General features: G+C 40.2%; 1 protein-coding gene across 1 annotated transcript in view; it reads right to left on the bottom strand.

Moving 5' to 3' along the window:
• Nucleotides 1-3,524: 3,524 nt before the first annotated feature.
• The window catches only part of PDSS2 (decaprenyl diphosphate synthase subunit 2), a gene marked incomplete at its 5' end in the record, with an annotated part of 214,902 nt that continues 199,899 nt past the window's right edge, over nt 3,525-18,527 (bottom strand). Inside the window, 2 exons of the mRNA XM_019520233.1 lie at nt 3,525-4,435; nt 17,820-17,855. Of these exons, the coding sequence (XP_019375778.1) occupies nt 4,277-4,435; nt 17,820-17,855 (195 nt within the window). The remainder of the gene's footprint in view (nt 4,436-17,819; nt 17,856-18,527) is intronic.

Here is an 18,527-nt window from a genome sequence, read left to right as displayed (position 1 = left end):
TGGCTTGGCAGGGTGCCGCACACTGTCCTGGAGCTATGGCAGCTCCAGCAGTCACTCAGAACCTGGCAGCATTCAGCCCAAGCAGCCCCAGCTCCCAGACAGCCTGCGCAGCCCCACAGCAGCCTGCTGAGCCGTGCTGCACCCTTACAATGTGACAGCTCCCATGTGGGTACCAGGCGGGGGGGCCTGACCCCAGCTGGTCTGTGAGGGGAGAGGGGGCTCTGCCCCGAGTCCCCAGAGGCCCTGACTGCCACTGCTGCAGCCAGTGAGTGCAGGGCTTTAAAAAAAAAAGAAGTGCCAGGACGCTAGGGCCGGGTGGGGGATGGGGCCCTGCTTGCCACTGCTGCCTGTTGGATTCAGAGGAGATTCGGCCCAATTTGGCAGCTGAATTTCTGAATCCGAAGTGGCTGAATCAAATTGCCCAGTGATTCGAATCACCGAATTGAATCACTGTCTCTCCAAATCGGCTGAATCCGAAGCTGAATCGAATACCTGCTGCTTCGCACAGGCCTATTGACTTTCTTCTCACTACATGGACAATGAGACCTCCTGCTGTGTGGACAGTGTGCTCCCCATTTCACCTCCTGCCATACTTCCCTGTCCCAGAGACCCTGGCCACCACAGCAAAAGCAATGGGGAAAGGGGGAGGGGCAGCTGAGTGACAAGTCACATATTAACCCCTTGCGAGCTAGATGCAGTCCATGGACTGCCAGTTGGACAGCCCTGTTCTAGATGATTTTGGAAGGAAAATAAGGCCAGTTACAGTACCAGATTTATTCACATGGAATAGCCTGTAACTGTTGGGTGGCTGACAACTGGGGAAAAGATAAAGCAATGGTTTAGTTTAAAGTATGCATCAGATCCTACTGCAGAACTACTCCCAAGACAATTTGAATGTTCCTGTCTTTGAGCTGTCTGCTGACTGAGTCACTACAAGGTCTTCACTCTGTGGTTTTATTAGACACTAATGAAAAATAAAATGAGTTTGATACCTTGCTTCTTTCTAAGCTTGCATTAACTAAGGAGCAAAGGCAGTAACTGGCAATCTGACCCAGTAGTTTATCTCTTGACAAATCCAGGATAGCAAAAATATATGCTAAATTTTGCATTTATGAGCATGCATGCAATCCTGCCTCCCCCCACCCCCCCCAAAAAAAAAAGTACCATTAGCATTGCATTGTATTCTGACTTCTTGGTTTGAACTTAATTCAGGGGAAGACTTTTGAAATAGATTCACTCGTTTTTACTGATTTTAGGCACAGAAGTAGACCAAGGGTACATATGCAGCTGAGAGCCATGGCTAGTGTGTTTCAGAAATCAAATCAAGAAAAGAAGGAAACATATCAGCAGATAGATATCCTACTTTAACATCCATCTCAAAGGGTGAGGTTAGGGGGCAGAGAGAATCTGCAGTCCCCATCCTCCTCCCCCAGAAGTAGAAAAGAAGGGGCGGCTCCCAGCCTCCCCAAAGGAGAGTTATTTTATGGTTCCAATGGAATGATCACTTTCTAATTCTGTTAACTTCCATCTGAAGATATTACAGCATTTAACAAAACATTAATAAATTTTCACAACTTTCCCTTCCAGGAAGCATTATTTCCATTTTACAGATGGAGAAACATAAGCACAGAAGTTACCTGGATCACACAGAGAAACTGTGGCCCAGTCAGTTTAACTACTGAGTTTGTATCTCCTGATTTAATGTAACAAGTGCAGATTTCTGAGACAGACTCAGAGATAGCAGAGAGCAGAAAAAGCAGTTGCAGAAATAAACAAACAGGGCCCCCAGTTCTGATACCAGGGTGCCTCCAGAAACTGAAGGTGAGGAAGGTGAGCAGAGTAGAGGGCTTATATCCACAGCTTTGCCCTTTCTTCATCTTTTGTTTCAACAACAGCTGTTCATTCTACACAGTTCTCTGGTATTATGAAGTGTGGAAACTGACAAGGACAGCAAATGACTAAAATTTATTTTCTCTTCTTGGTCTCGAAGTATAGCATATGGAGTACTTTGTTCCTATTCATTTATTATACAGCACCCAAAATGTGCTGGAGTGTTATGCTGCTCTGTACTGATCACACTAACCACACAAGGGATGATGCTGCCTAGAGCAGTGGAGGAAACTATACTTCCTTGGTTCTCTATGGAAAAATAATGACAGTTTAAGAAGGAACTTATGTGAGATGTGGGTGGGAAGAAAATATCAAACAGGAAGATAGCAAAGATTAAAAAGCTTTTTAATTCTCAGCAGTGATTATTTTGGCCATGGGGATCATCAACAAAACATTTTCCCTGTAATTCCAGTGTTGCTTTCAAAGATCCAACCCCAAACAAAACTAAATTTTATAAAGGCATTGTTAGAAAACCAATTTCTTTTCAGCAATTTGTCAAGGGCACAGAATATTTTAAGGAAGTCATATCATTCAACTACTAAAAGTACAATATTACTACTAGTTAGTTTTGCTGATTTGTCTTTGTAAGGAGTACTGAAAAAGTGGTACTTTTATTAAATCTATAGTACTGGTGCAAACCTGCAACATGGTAACTGTAGTCCATGCTTTAGTGTCATTAGTTGAAATGACTTACCAACTCTGCACAGGCCTTACATTGCCATGAAGTATTAGTGGGGATAGGTCTAGTGCAAGGAAAAAACTAAAATATGACATTTGCAAATGTAATTTAAGACAAAAGTCTTGTTTAATACACACCTGAAGAGCTAATAATTAACCGAACTTTGGTAAGGTAGCAAGTCAGTCTAAGAACAAAATAAAATTATTTAAGAAATCAGTTCACCCTCAAAGGCATTGAACTTGCACTTGTATAAACCTGAACAAGCACACTGGTATTTTAAGTATACGTCTATATTACATATAGACAATGCTTTCATATATGTATAAGCTCCTTGTTTTCCATTTAGTTAAATGCAACATGCTGGTCCATGATAAAGAGGCTCTGTGACACCTTTTTTTTTTTTTTGGAAGAATTTAACAGAAATAACTCCACTTAGTGTTTGAGTGAGCAATGTAATGAAATCTGTTTGCTGTGCTAGCTGTCTCCAGATTGGGCTGTAATTACACCACAGAAGGAAGAAAGGTAGCTGAGTCTCAATCTAGATCATTTATGTAAACTCAGCCTTCTTGTCAACGATGTTCTCAAATTGCATGCATGCAAACCACAAAAATCATCTCCTATGAACAAAATAGAGACAGAGTCAAATTGCAGGCTTCTGATATACCTTATACTCTTTCCGTAATTGGACTTTAAAATTTGACACATTAAGGTTAAAAAACTTCATGTATTACACATTTATTCAGAAAAGTGAAAAACTGTACTCAGATAAATATTCTTCATTCCTTTCTGCCAAAAGATTGATGCTGAACAGTACAAATGAACATTTATTTGACTTAAATAAAAAAGTGTCACATAAACCTAGGAAATTATTTAGTGTAGGATTGTCTTGAAACAAATTGCTTGATCTGAGGGAAAGATTATTTTCCTGAAAGAGTTGAAAAAATGTCACTCTGAGCAAGAGCAAAATATTTTATACACACAGTATAAAACACAGGCAACCGCTTCTCTTAACAGAGCCAAATTAATATTTGATTAAGTATTTTAAAGCTCCTACTTACCATGCTTGACACATTTTCTCAGCAAGTTTCTCAAATACTGAAAGCATTAGGCACAGAGTAATTTTACATTTAAATACATAAAAACAGTGTGAGGAGACATGACTGCATGTACACAGATAAAAGGATTTTTCCCTATTAATTCACCGAACTGTCCTTCGTGTTGATAAATTGGTACATTAATTCTTCACTTAAACAGCTCGCTCTTTCTCGGTGGCAGGTTTAGAAAGTGTTTCTCCTGACACCTGCAGCTTCACGCCCCCCTCTGTCCTCTCTAGTGCAGGAAAACCACAGGCCACCACACTGGCGCCATCCCTGGCTATGTCCAATCAATAAGGACTTATTTCCTGTCCATTTGCTGAGGTCACAGAAGCAAGTCTCATTAATTATTTCTACCGGTACAGCCTCAAGTGAGCTGCTGGCATGACAAGTGAAAACTGTTTGACCTTTTTTCCCTAATTTTGTTTGTAGCAGTTCCAAAATATGCATGTTCATTCAACGATGTGGTAAATGAAAAAAATATATTAAGCAACCAACGCATTTAGATCTTTAGCAGCACAGGTTATATTTCCCTTACCCCTAACCAGTGCATGTCCAGTTATTTCCTGCAAATAAACAATAGATTTTTTCTAGATTTTTTTTTAATTGTATGTCATGAAAATCTGGTCACAGCATAAACAATGTTTTCTAAAGCCGATCTGGCCTCAGAGGGAGGGAAGCATTCCAGGGCCTCCAGTGCTCTGTTTCCATGGTAACGACATAGGTCAATAGCTGAAGTCACACCTTTGCCAGCCTTGATTGCTTCTTGCAACTGTTAGAAAACACATGCATAATAAAATCAGTTTTGACAATACTCAGTATACAATTATTTCTAAGATAACAGTAGGGATTCAGTATTTCCATTACCTTTTCATAAAGCAAAAAAAAAGAAGGCAGCTATTGCAAATAATTCAAAAAGCTCTTATAATATTCTCCAATATAAAACTGCTTCACTTCAACTCCTACTTACAATAGAACCCTGATCAATTGAAACTACACTACATCACTTTTACATAGCTCAAAAGGCTAAGCCTCCCAAGGATGCACGTAACAAAGAAGGAAGGTTTTTAAATATCTGGACATTTCATAACAAACCTCATCTAATAGCTTTTGTACAGAATGCTGAACTGACCTACCAACTAATCACTTATTTTCTTGTACTGGATATATAGCATTCAAATCGATTTATAAGCGTACATTAAACATTTCAATTCTACATTTCTTGAAAGCAGATTACAGATGCACACTGCATATTTAAATTTATTACAGTGGAAAAAACGAATTTCCTCAGGAAAACAGAACTTATTAAAGTTCTGTTTGCCTGAGGAAACATGCTTTTCAAGCTCTTCAAGGTTTAATAACCTTATTTTACCATCAGCAACATCCATGCGAACTCACTGTACTCAGTAGGGATGCTGAATCTGAGTATATAGTACTGTTCAATACTGACTCATGTGAAGTGAAAAATGTTTCACAGAAAGGATTGGAGAGAAGCAGTCTTTTCCAGATGCATACTGTTTTCTGGCAAAAACTGGCAGGTGCAAGAACTGGGTAAGTTATAGGTTAAATTTCCTACAAAAATAGTTTTCCATAGTATAAGTAAATGTAATCGTAAAGTGTCAGGCAACATTCATATGCTTTCAATGTCTTAACATTTTGTTGAAGCTCTCTAGAAGGTGGTTGTATTAAAACATACATATTTGAAGTCATTTTTGAAAGTAACAATACCCTCAGGACATCATTAGAAAGAAGTAAAGCAGTTAAAGATGCACTGTTATCGTTTGACTGTCCTAAAATTAGCCAGCCTTACTAGTGATCTCAGACTGACAGCCAGCTGAGTGAGAGACCAGCATCAAAGCCAGGTCTACTGGTCTTAAGTATTTGTATGTTTCCTAACCCTATAGTATCTGAAAGTCTTTCCATTTTTAATATATACTGTGTGATTTAATGGTAGTGTGTCTCTGTCACCGAGTCAGCCTATAAAACACAGAACTCTTATTAAATATGGATAAATATTGCATTTTTTTTTACGCGTGTATAAAAGTTTTTTAAAAGAATGTGCTGTGCATAAAACAACATGCTTCCCCAAAAGACTACTTTTATCCAATTATATACAGCAATATAACCCTAACATATCTACTTTAAATGATAAGAAAATATTTGGAAACCAAGACAGCATCATAAGAGTGATCCATTTTATAGGTAGTTTCATTTATATATAATGAATGACTTTTCTTATCTGAATACATGCTAAAGTGGATTCATTATCCATATTTGAGGATGAAAGCATATTATAGCACTTTAGTGTTCAAGTCCCAATTCATAAAAAATGTATCCTCTACTTAAATTAGAGATTTTTCATGCACCATGCTTTGTAAAAGAATTTCTCCTAAAGCATAAATGCACTGTATGTACAGTTCATTCAACACCTTTCCAAAGTATGTATATGAGCTATAGATCCAAAACCAAGAAGGATAATCAAATTAGATGAGAAGGGGGCATTTCAACACGGTGGAAGGGTTCTTCTGTTGACCCATCATATCAGCAAGTATCAGCACCTCGATGCAAATTCTGCTGATTTACTAAAGTCCATCAATGCCACCTGAGGTATTTCAGATCTACGGGGGGACACATGGTGAAAGAAGAAACAGATCCAGGTGTTGGGGGAGGAAAAACATTGAGGTAATCATGATTAGAGTGAAAGCTCAGTTTGAACTTGTTTGTTTTTGCCTTTGAGTTACCAATAAAGCCAAACCTCAGAAATGAGAGATTAGAAACTAATGCAGGGTCTGCATTTTGTGTTAAAGTCAAAGGCATACCACCTATAAATACGTATACATAGAGAGTCTCATGTATGAAATAATCTCAAAGCTGTTTAACAAGTTACACATACAGAAATCATCATACCAGACCAGACTGATTCATTACCAGATGTTCCAGAGGAAGGTGCAACATACCCCTTGAGTGGGAAATAACTGCATAACATGCCCATAAGGTAATCATCATCATCTTCACCCCATCAGCAATAAGATGCTATATATCTCTGAAGAGGATTTATAATCCTAAAAACATTTTTAAAATCCAAGCTTTATTTCAGGGGATGTCAACCAGGGGTACTTGAGAAGGCCCTAGGCAGTACACGTGGGCGAGTGGGGACAGAGCACTGCTATGCACCATCCTGAGCTGCTGCACAGGCGCTGTCTGCCCAAATGTGGGGGAAGCTCACTCATGATGGCTGCTGCTGCTCTGCATTCAGCCACATGCCACCTCCACCTCTGGTGTCTGGCCACTGGGAGTACACTGATCTTAAAAGGTTGAAAACCCCTGCTCTATTTATATCCACATACACAGCAGCGCTTGGGGAATCAATTATATCTTGTGGCAATGAGTCCTATGTACTAATTATGTTAAAAAACATCTTATTAGGTTTAAACACCTTTCTATTTCATTTGTGCATTATGAATAAACACAGTACAATGAGAAAGGGTAAATAAAAATATTTTTTTACTTCTCAGCTCTATTCATTTGTTATATGTTTATACATATACATATATAGCTCTCTATATAAAATAAAAATCTTACTTTTCTCATTATACTGTGTATACATATGTGTGTGTATGTGTACACACACACACACACACACACACACACTCCTACTGTGTTTCCTCTCATTAGCTTTTTCTTGAAGACAAGAGTCCCAAGCTTTCTAATCTCTGCTCAGAGGAATCACTCCACCCACCAATGAAACAAAGCTATTCTTAGATTAACACTCATTAACTGTAACAGGCTATAGAAACATCAAAAAATCAAATTACAAATTTGGCTTGGAAGTGTCTATTGGATTAGGTTAAAACTATTAGATAGTTTATCAACTTCAGATAGATAAAATCATTATCCAAATTAAACACTGAGAAAGTAGATTAGGGATATTAGCTTCTATGACCTGGCCAAAGGTGACCATGGAATTTTTAAAAACAGAAGGCAGCATCTCATTCAACAAATAGCCCCATCAGTAGCACATTGTTTCTTTAAACCATACAGTGATATTGGTTAAACCATCTGGAAGAGAAGGCTGCTACTTGCAGAATGTGCAAAAGTTGCTTTTCTTCAGTACGTCTTCAGAGGTATCCAAATACTGACCGGGTTTGACTGCTTTGTTTGAGATCTAATGAGATCCAAGGCTGCTACATGAAGCCAGCATACAAAGCAGTTTAAATAAAACATGCCTACATAAGATACATCTTTGTTCTGAATGTTCAGCAACACAGCACTGAAAGTAACTAGCCTGCAACGCCTCACTCTTTCCTACTATTCTCTTTTGTCCTATCTACCGAACACAGCCATGTCCATATCCCCTTTTCCTGGCAGACCTCTTACATTCTACTTCCTATTTGACTCCCAGTGCCATCTGTACTACCTTCCCAAGTTGTTCTCCACTCTTGGACTCCATGCTGTTCTTCATACACCCTCAGTCACCATTCTTAGTACTATTCATAGAATCAAAGGACCAGAAGGGACCTGTAAGATCATCAAGTCTGGTCCCCTGCCATGGGCGGGAGGTAGTTGAACTCAAATGAGCTCAACAAGGTGCTTGTTCAGCCTCCTCTTGAAAATCTCCAAGGATGGCAACTGCACCACCTCTGCTCTGAGTGTGTTCCAGATTCTAGATACCCTTAAAGAAAATAAGTTTTTCCTTACGTCCAGCCTAAATTTTTCCTCAACTACCTTGTGCCTATTGGGCCTCGTCCTCCCAAGGGGTGCCTTTCTGAAGTGTTTCTCCCCTAGATTTTGGTGTTCATCCCTGACACACTCATAGGCAGCTATCAAGTCACCTCTCAGCCTTCTCTTACTCAGACTGAATAACTCCAGTTCCCGGAGTCTCTCCTCATAGGCCCCTGATCATACAGCTGGCCCTTCTCTGTACCCTTCCGAGCTTATCCACATCCTTCTTGAAATGTGGCGCCCAGAACAGGACACTACTCCAGCTGTGGTCTCACCAATGCCAAATTGGGGGGGGGGGGGGCGCTATGGTATTCATGCCATAGCCTTGTGATCACCAACCAGTCTATCTTGATTGACTGGTTGATCGTGGAGCCTCTGACAGTTGGATCTCAGTCTGCCAAAAGCTCCATGATGGGGAGCAGCAGGACACACGTGGCTGGGCTGAGCCACACCTGCAGCACCTGGGCCGGGCTGGGTGTGTGGGGTCAGAGCCCGGGTGGTTTGTCCATGAGGTGGGGGAGCAGGGCAGGGGGGGCAGAGACAGGGGCTGTAGATCCTGGGGTGTCCTTTACTTACAAAAAGTGATCTTCACCATAAAAAGGTTGGAGACCACTGCCATAGTCTCTTCCAGTGCAAGGCAAACCAGAATAATGCAGGTCAAAAAGGTAAATTTGGATTATAAGCAGTTGTCAGGCAGGGGAGATTGAGAAGAGCAAGTCTCACAAATGTGGATGAACTCTGCCTTTCATTGACAAGGGCTGGATTTTTTTTGTAACCAAGATGATCCAAGACATATGTGAGAAGCAACAGTTTTTTGGTGATAGCTTTTACAGAGACAGCTGTATAATTTGGAGAAATGTTAGACAAGCTCTTGGCTAGAAAATGCTAATCCTCAGATCTGGGTATATAGTGGAAAGTGAATTTTATGTTCTTTTCAAAGGGCACTGAATGGCATGGAAAAGGCAACTGTTTTTAGCTGCTACCAGATTTAACTGAACTTGAATCAATGACCAAGAGATTCAGATTCCACTCTCTGGACATAGAAGCCATCCAAGTCCTCCTTGTAAACCTATTTATATGTTTCAATTAAGTCTTCGATAAAGCAAAATTCATTGCATTAAAAATGTAGAAAATCTGTCAGTCATGTTGTCTAAAGCAAAGGAAACAGTGCTCCAGCAGTTGCATTAGATTCCTCTGGGAATGTAAAGTTCATGCAAAAATTTTAAAAAATTTAAAAAAAATTCACACATTATCTAAAAACATATTGACATGAGAAAGATTGCTGGACTTTACAGAACCGGAAAAATCTCAAACAGAAAAGTTGTAAATATTCTAGCAAAGAAAATGATTACAAAAGATTTTGGCCCCAAGTATTTGCCCCAAAATATTTCTTTTGTGACAGGCCATGAAAAATGTTAGCTAAGATGACAATTTTAGCCATCCAGATACCTGTGGTAGGGACAGACCTGTACCAAAAATTAGAAGGCGGAAAAAGGCCATAGGGAGATGAGAAGATTTTGGGTTTTACTCTGTACAACACAGTACAGCATCATCACAGAAGGACTTCTGAATTAAAGTTTCACCAAAAAAGGAAACACTATTTGACTTTTTTTCCTTGCCAAACCCAGAGTTAATTAGGATCTTATGCATTTTCTTGAACAAAACTTTAGCAAACAAGTTCAGAGAAGATTCTGTCAAATATCCAAGGAAAATGATACTTTTATTATATTTCCTTTTCAAATCTGAGATCTTATCTCATGAGCTTTTTCACATCCTGAAATGAGCTAAAACATTCTCTGCTACTGAGATGTATGAGGCTGACTGAAATAAAACAAACTTAACTTGAGCAGTGGTCAAGTGACCAACTAATATATAAAATGTTTACAGTGTTCTGTGCCAGCTTTTCTAAATTTGTTTTCTCTTTAGTGGGAACATTGTGTTTTAATAAGCAGTGATTATTTAGCTTGCTAAAATGTTACCTTGAAATGGCGCCGATACATTTTATAGCTAACAGATGAACTCTTCCCCCACCCCCTCACTCACTTTTTAAGCACCTTGGAATGTTTCAACATTAAACTGTTACATATTCGATCCGGTTTTTTGTGGCTGGACACATGGTTAAGTTCTTCCTCCTCTTTCCTCCCCAGATGGGCTGGACAATCATTTATTTATTTTAAGTGCATCACTTCATAATGCCATAAAATACTGTAATCTAAAGGTTTCCTTTGCCTTTCCTGGTAATACACAGAATGGGATGTCACTCAATTTTTGTATTGTAAAATAAAAATTCAAACAAAAATAAATGCAAATGCATCTTTACCTAAACTGATATCATTCCCTACATAAAACATTCATATTGTGTTAAATTTGCATAACAATGTTTATTTCCTTTTTGTTTTCATCTCATGTTGACATAAATCAACCTTTTCTCTTAAACCTGGAAAAAAGATTATGGGCAGAGACCAAGTTTAGAAAATTCCAATCTTAAAAGGTAAAAGCTAAAGCACCTGAAAAAAAAATGATGGTGGAATGGAGGGTGACAGTAGTCATTGATATTTCCACTTCAATACAATAAATACTGCTTTTGAAGTTAAAATGTACTGGAAACAACAAATCAACCAGATGCACTGAAAATGTGAAGATTCCTCATGGTTAACAGTGCCCCTCTCATTCTCTGTGCATCAATATATGGGCTGAAAAGCTTCGTTAAGTAGCTCTAGCACTGGGATGTTTGAAAAAAACAAACAGGAACTAAACAGTGGCTTTTCACAATGAATGCAACTTACAAAAACCAGTACCACAAGGTGGTCTTATTATTGCATATATACTGTCAATCTAGCATTTATAGTAACAACATGGGACCTACTTGTATCTTAATGAAGCAAACAAACACCATGCTGGATTCTAATCCCACTGAAGCCTCTGGCAAACTCCCAATGCCTTCAATAGGAAGACAACAAATACAACCGTGATTGAGACTGGATATACTCAGAAAGCTTAGACAGGTATTCTACTTTTTTTTAAAATCAAGCCAAGGACTGCTATCATAGGAACAGGCTTTTATAAAAATAAGAATTCAAACAGTTACACCATCCTGCATCCAAAAACTTACAACCGTGACCCTAACAAAGAGGAAACTTATCTTGATTTTACTTTTCTTTTGCTGATGCTTAACAATGCTGACTTGATTTAAGATATCTACAAGTAGATCTTTTTTCAGGTTAACACATTATTTGATTAGAAAATCACAAGACATACTAGTAGTAGTGGCCACACCTATACTGGTGTGGTAATGAAAATTTTATAAGTCATAAGCTCTTGGTAGTAAAAACAATCCTCTATTGTTTCCTTTTTGGTGCTTTTTAGGAGTGAGAAAACAGGATACACTTTAACCCTATGGCGCAAACTACAAAGATTCTTTGGCATTTAATTAAGTGGAACACGGTGGGACTACTATCCTTTACACCATGGGATTGTAAAACTGTTCTGGTAGGATGAATAACCTAATCATGATAGCCAATTCTGAATTTGGAGGAGATGAACTACTAGTGACAAAAAACCTGTAAAGAGCATTATGATGATAATAATAATAATTTTCCTGGTGCTATAATATCATAAAGTTCCTTCTAACTTTTGTACAGTACCTAGCACACTAGGTCTCAGCTGAGGTTTTCATAGGCACTGCAATAACACATATAATAAACAACTCGATCAATAAGGAAGCACTATTTTTTAAAGAGCTCTACAACTTACCTTGCATAACATGGACAGAATAAAGCTCAAAAAGACAATTCTACTGACAAATTGAAATAAGAAAAGACTTTCCCCAAGATTCACTGATCTGCTGTCTCCACCAGTGACACAAATGACATTTGCCTCAGTCTTATGGGTATTCTCTTTTCTACTTGAGGCATTTAGTACTAAAAAGACATGTGGCAACTTTTTCATCTCTGGAAGAGACTTTCAAACTATGTAATGATGGATCAATAATTTGTCTGGTTGTGGTAGCAATGGTGTAGTGAGAGGAGGGAAACAAAAAGACCAGGGAAAACAAAAAAGACCCAAGCTTTCAGACAGATGTAAGAAAATGGCTTCAGATATATTGACCTTAAATAAGCTTTCTGAAATATCAAAGTCCTTGTGCTAACAAGATTGATACATTGGGGGAAAAGAACAATTTTGCAGAATACAATGAGCTCATTGGAATGAAGGACTTGGACCCAATTAAATTAATGAAAAGCATTTCCCTTCCACATCCAGGTCAAAGCCCTGACTACATTTACTAGCATCCCTTGGATTCTCCTTTGGTCAGCAGAGACTTGAAGATACCATCTTAATACATCATGCATCAAAACTGCAAACCAAAATTCATGTATAAACAAGAATTAAAAAAAATATGTAGGCTGTTCTTTGCCATGTAAAAAAAACAAACCACTTCCTAACAAAATAGGCATGGTGAGTGGGTGGATCTCAATTTTACCTTCATTCATTATTTCTATTTGAAAATCATGTGAATATTCTTCAGAGGGCTACCTAAGCAAACAGAATAAACAGATCATAGGAATAAAATCAGAAAGGATTATTCCTCTACCAAAAAACAAATAGGATACCGAGTGTGTTGAAAGGGAAACTGACACTAAAATGATGCACCCTTTTGTACACACTACGGCCAATACAGACAACCCTCCCCTTAGAAAGATATATGAAAGACCGAAGAGGACACCAACAAATATAAATAAAAACTACGATGGGGCTCACCGTATGATCAGCACAGAACCAGGTTTCCATTTGCTGTGGAAAAATGCGGATTTCCTCCTTTTAATGGAAAAAATAACGGATTTTCTCCTTTAAAGGAGAAAAACGCAGGAAGCCATGGGTTTCCCCCTTGCAGGCTCACACATGCACGTGGCAGCCAGGCAGCAGTGGAGAGAAGCTCCCACAGCTCCCTCCAGGTAAACATATGGAGGTGAGGAAGGGCAGAGGTGACACGTTAAGGGGGAGAGGGGGAAGGCCATGCATCAGGAGGCTGGGAGAGAACAGATGAGGTGGCAGGGAGGCCAAGGTGATGCTGCAGGCTAGGGAGGTATTCTGCACCCACAGTGGGGCATGGGCTGCAGCTGGGCCCACAGTAGGCCGCAGGGTATAGCCAGGATGGACAAGCTCTGATGGAGCCAAATCCAAAGCCCAGCAGGCAGGACCAGGTGCGGGAAGGATGCGTTACGCTGCCATGGTGAAGCACAGTAGAAGTGGTAGCATGGAGTTGTGACCCCACCACTGTCAGGTGGCGCCTCACCTTGGCGACCACAGTGGTGCGGCGCTCCCTCGTGCACTAGGTCCCACCTGCTGGGCTGTGGAGGTGGCTCCTACCCAGAGCTGGTTTAGTCTGGCTAGAGCCCCACTGTGGGTGCAGAAATTTTGGGGGAGCACCATGTTGCCTGTGCACCTCCCTCCTCCTCACATACCCACCCACCCCATTCCCCACACACTAGAGGAATGGGGGCTGGGGGCAGCAGGTCAGGAGTGAACTGGCAGGGGCAGGGCACCAGCATATTGGGGCTGCTCAGCACCATAAAGCAGTGGGGGAGGGGTGGGGGGTGGCGACAGCTGCAGCTGGACCCACATCCTGGTGAGTGAAGGGGGCAGAGGGAGCTCTGATTTTCCATCATTAAAAGACAAAAATGCCAAAATATACAGGTATTTAGAACTTATTTTATTATAATGATTGATGCACTGGTAATTGCTTTAAAATTGTAAATATATCAATAAAACATTGTGTTTGATTGATACCCATCTATATAGTGGCATTTCATTTTAATCGTGGAAAAACCTGGATGGGGGGGTGGAAATCAGAACATTTTGGAATTTTTCCCCTAAAAATCACAAATTCTCTGATTTAAAAACAGAGAAAGCCAGGATACCTGGTGATGAGATTTCAGAAGCTAAGATTATTCAAACTCAGAGGAGACGGGTCTTGACTGAAGTAAAATAAGCTTAAGCAATGCAAGTCCTTGCTTTTCCTAAGTCCAATAATATGAAAACAGGATAACAAACCTAAGGGCAATACAGAGGGGAAAAAAGTACAATTTTGTACTGTAAATAGTCAACTCTGAAATTCACTGTTGCAGTGAGTCATATATTGAGTCATATATTATGGTTGGATTTACAAAAATATTGGATAATTTCATTATCACTACTGCATTTGTAACATCTGCAGCTACGCATGCCATGTTAACACAAGACTAATCAAATCTCATGCCTCCAGGTTAAAGCAAGCACCTGGAAGTTTAAGATTTAAGAAGGTATTTCCTTTTCCTACTACTCAAAGGGATATTGTTATTTGGCTAGATGCATTACAGGTTTTTTCACCTTCCTTGGAAGCATTAGGCATTTGCAATTGCTGAAATCAAAACACTGGAATATAGTTAAAACCATTTGAAACAGTATGGCAAATTTTATGTTCTTGACAATTGATTTCTGCAGTAATATGACTGGGGGGGAGGAGAGCAATTAATCCTATCCAGCCCCAGGCCCATCCACCCACCCTCTGTCCATTGCCGGAGGCACCAGACAGAGCAAATGGGTGGGGTCTCCATGGAGACCAATCCAGGGCTCCTGCAGGCAGGGCGTGCTCAGCTGTGCAGGAACAGTGTTCAGGAGTAGGACAGGCATGCAGGGATGGGATTGCAGGGTGGTGACAGCATGGGGCCAGGGCCTGGGACCAAGCTTTGATCCAGGCCCTGAATTTCCCTGCAACAAGCACCGGTTCCACTGCCCTGCAGTCCCTACCCCAGCTCTGACCTCACCTGTCTGTCCTGCTCCCAGATGCCTCTTCCCACCCGCCCACAGCTCCATCCTATTTGCTCAGCTGAGCATGCCCTGCCCATGGGGGTCCTGGGCTGATCTCCATAGAGACTCCACCCACACATATGCTCCATCCAGCATTCCTGGCAGTGGGTGTGGGGTGGACGGGCTGGGGTACCTGGGCAGTGGGTCTAGAGACACTGGCAGCAGCAGACGGGCAGAGTTAGTCACCACTGTGGGGAATGCCAGGAAGCCAAGTCCAGCTGCTGCACTGGCCCACCCAGCTGCACGCCTGGGGACAACAGGTTCAGCTGCACACATGCATCGTGGCCTGGGCTGCTCTCCATGCCTGTGCTGGGTGGGGCCAAGGGACCACCACAGACCAGACAGAATCAACAGACCAGTCAACTATCCAACCTTAATTTTAAGTAATAGTAACCAAAAGAGACAGTCTAATCTTCAGCTAGTCAAAGTACAGGAAAATTTTGAGGCTTTACTAAGGAATACCAACATATTTATTATGTACACAATAGCTGTAGTAAACTAAAGTTTTCGTAAGCTTGCTAATTTCCTATTAGTTCTAGGAGCAATCAGTCTTAAACAGTAAAGCCATTCACATTCTAACTAAATACAAAACGGAAATTAAAAAAAACCCAACACCAGAATTTCTTCACAGGTAAATGATTGAGAACTATTTCCTAGATGTGAACGGCAGGATTCTCATGATCTAGCTATGACTAAACGTTATCAGTTTCTTTTATACTTTAAGATTGATAGGGAGAGAGATGGATTTATTTCATTTTATCACTTAATCAAATTTAATCCAAGCCAGTACTGACCAAGGAGTTAATATTTTATGATTCTTCAGTGCAGATATGAAATGTGTATGCATATTCTTATAGTATAACAACATACAGCCGTGTCGTCAGTCAATGTGCATAACAAGTAATATAAGGTTGAGGTACAACAAAGGAAAAAGAAGCATTTACATTTTTGAAACTTTAAAAGCAATTTTTAAACAAGGATAAACTATACTCTTAAAAGTAACTCCTCTCTCCTTAATCTGTTTAACCCTTGGAATGACCCATTGGAATGACATGCACATACAGAGTCATCATTTCCCACCCTGCCTGCTTCATGTATATGCAACCAGTTATTAAAACATAAGAAAACCTTGCTTTCTTACATCTTCAGAAGAACATTGTGTGTATCCTAAGAAAAAACAAACAGAGCGAAGGCAAGACATGCTAGAATGCAAAACACCCTGAATTTTGTCCCAAGGTTACATAGAAAAGTGTACGCATTTTGTACAATTTGTGTACATTTTTTATATTCAACAAGTGTTTTTTGCCTATTTTTTTCTTGGTCAATGGCTACTAATGCCAGACCCAGAACACTCCTGCTTAACCCTTAAATTCCCAATTTCCCATTGTAGCTGGCTGTGCTGACCCTGACAGCTAGAGTCAAGCAACAGTAATTTCACAACTTCCTGTTCCTTGATTCTGGCCACAGGTGACTGGTAGGCAGGGTATGGGGGTGGGGGGCAGGGTCCCCCCCGCACCTGAGACTGGCTCCTGACTCAGCACCACTCAGGATGGGGCAGTTTTTTTGCTGCACAGGCCAGTGGTGTGTTGGGGGTGGGTGGGGGGAGCACTAAGCCGCAGCACAGAAGTTTAGGGGTAGATATGGGGCTTTTGGCCCGCCCCCAGGCCTGCCCCCAAATTGTGCCCCCCCCGACTCAGGATGCACAAGTCACCCCTGATTCTGTTCCTTTTATACATCATACTTTCTTCGCTGACCACAATCAGAGCCAATCACAGCAGGAAAGAGGAGTAGCGGGTACAGACTGATCCCTAGAAGGGCTAGGTTCAAGGAACAGAAAACAACATGCAGCTGGTGCAAGGTACGATACAGACAGGAAGAAGCAGTTCATGAAGCTCAAGCCAGCTGAGGATGACCCATAGGACTAACACCAAATAACAGTGTATACAATTTAATTTTGTCTCCACAAACTCCTAATCTAATATATTCAGGAATAAAAAGCTTGGCACTTCCACTGAAGTACAGGATGAGAAATGAAGGTAACTGTAATTGAGGGGGACTAAATATGATACTTAAGGCACAGCTCTATCAGCAAATTTCTGCAAAATTATATCATAGGGGGCAAACTGACAGCACAACAGCCACTATGTGGCAACAGCCCAGGTATATGTTCCTACTCCATGGTAAATGTGAGGTACTTTACCCCTGAATGAGCAGGACAAGATGCCTCATATTTACCATGCACACAGGCATTCACCACGAAGTGGTTAGCACTCTGCAAATTAACATCCTTCCTTACTTTGTTCATATCCTTAGTGTAAAAGTGTAATATAATTTGCTCCTGATATGAAGAAATTAATTTGGAATACCAAGGCATACCATTGGTACCATCACAGAGAGAATACAGGACTAGATAGATAGATCAGTGATCTCATCTGATAACAGCTCCCAAGTGATGAGATTGTTATAAAACTTAAAATGTCTCAGATAAATATTTGACTATAATAAAGAAGAGTAATCTCAACTACCTGAAAAAAAACCAAAAAAGCAATACAGAACAAATGTAAGAAGCCTTACTGTAATTTACCAACCTTCATGTAGTCCAATATACTCCCTGCACCTCGTGCCTTAAGACATAAAAAAGAAAAATTAAATGTAAAATGGCACCTATTCTAGATCACTCCTGTGGAAATAAAAACAATTAAGAATTAATGGTATATTTGAAACAGTATTTTAAAAACAATCAACTTGCTCTAGAACCTGAATTTTACTAGCTGAGTCTCAGCACAGAGATCTCTAAGGAAGACAGCTGTATCTCTGGGTGCCTAAAATATTTTAAAATAGTAATATCTTACAAAAAAATCTGTTGCTCAAACAGACTGAAAATTGGAGACCCTGGGTACAAGTTTACTTCAGACAACTAACAAAGGAATTAGAGTTAACAAACAAAATCAATAATAGTTTCAAAAGACAGAGAACTAAGCCCATACAGTAACAGCTTTTGTGGGTATAGAGAGGAAGTTTATAGACTTCTTTTAAAGAGATTATGCCAATGAGAATGTCAAAGCTGGCAAACCTCAAATTTAGACCTAACCAGCTGTGTTTTGGTTTGGAATGACATGTGCACATACAGTCATTATTTCCCTCCCTGTCTTGTTTCTTCTCTGTCCTGGTGCCCTTTCTATTTTGGTGATCTGTTTAACATGTGTCTGGTTTAGGAAGTCAAGAGAGCATCTTTTCAAACACTCTTGTGAATCTGTGTTCAATGGGGCAACTAAAAGCAATGCCTTACATAGCCT

The sequence above is a fragment of the Gavialis gangeticus genome, unplaced genomic scaffold, assembly GCF_001723915.1.
Source record: "Gavialis gangeticus isolate Ggan-Ray unplaced genomic scaffold, GavGan_comp1, whole genome shotgun sequence".
NCBI lineage: Eukaryota > Metazoa > Chordata > Crocodylia > Gavialidae > Gavialis > Gavialis gangeticus.
This window is presented reverse-complemented; position numbering and strand designations above follow the sequence as displayed.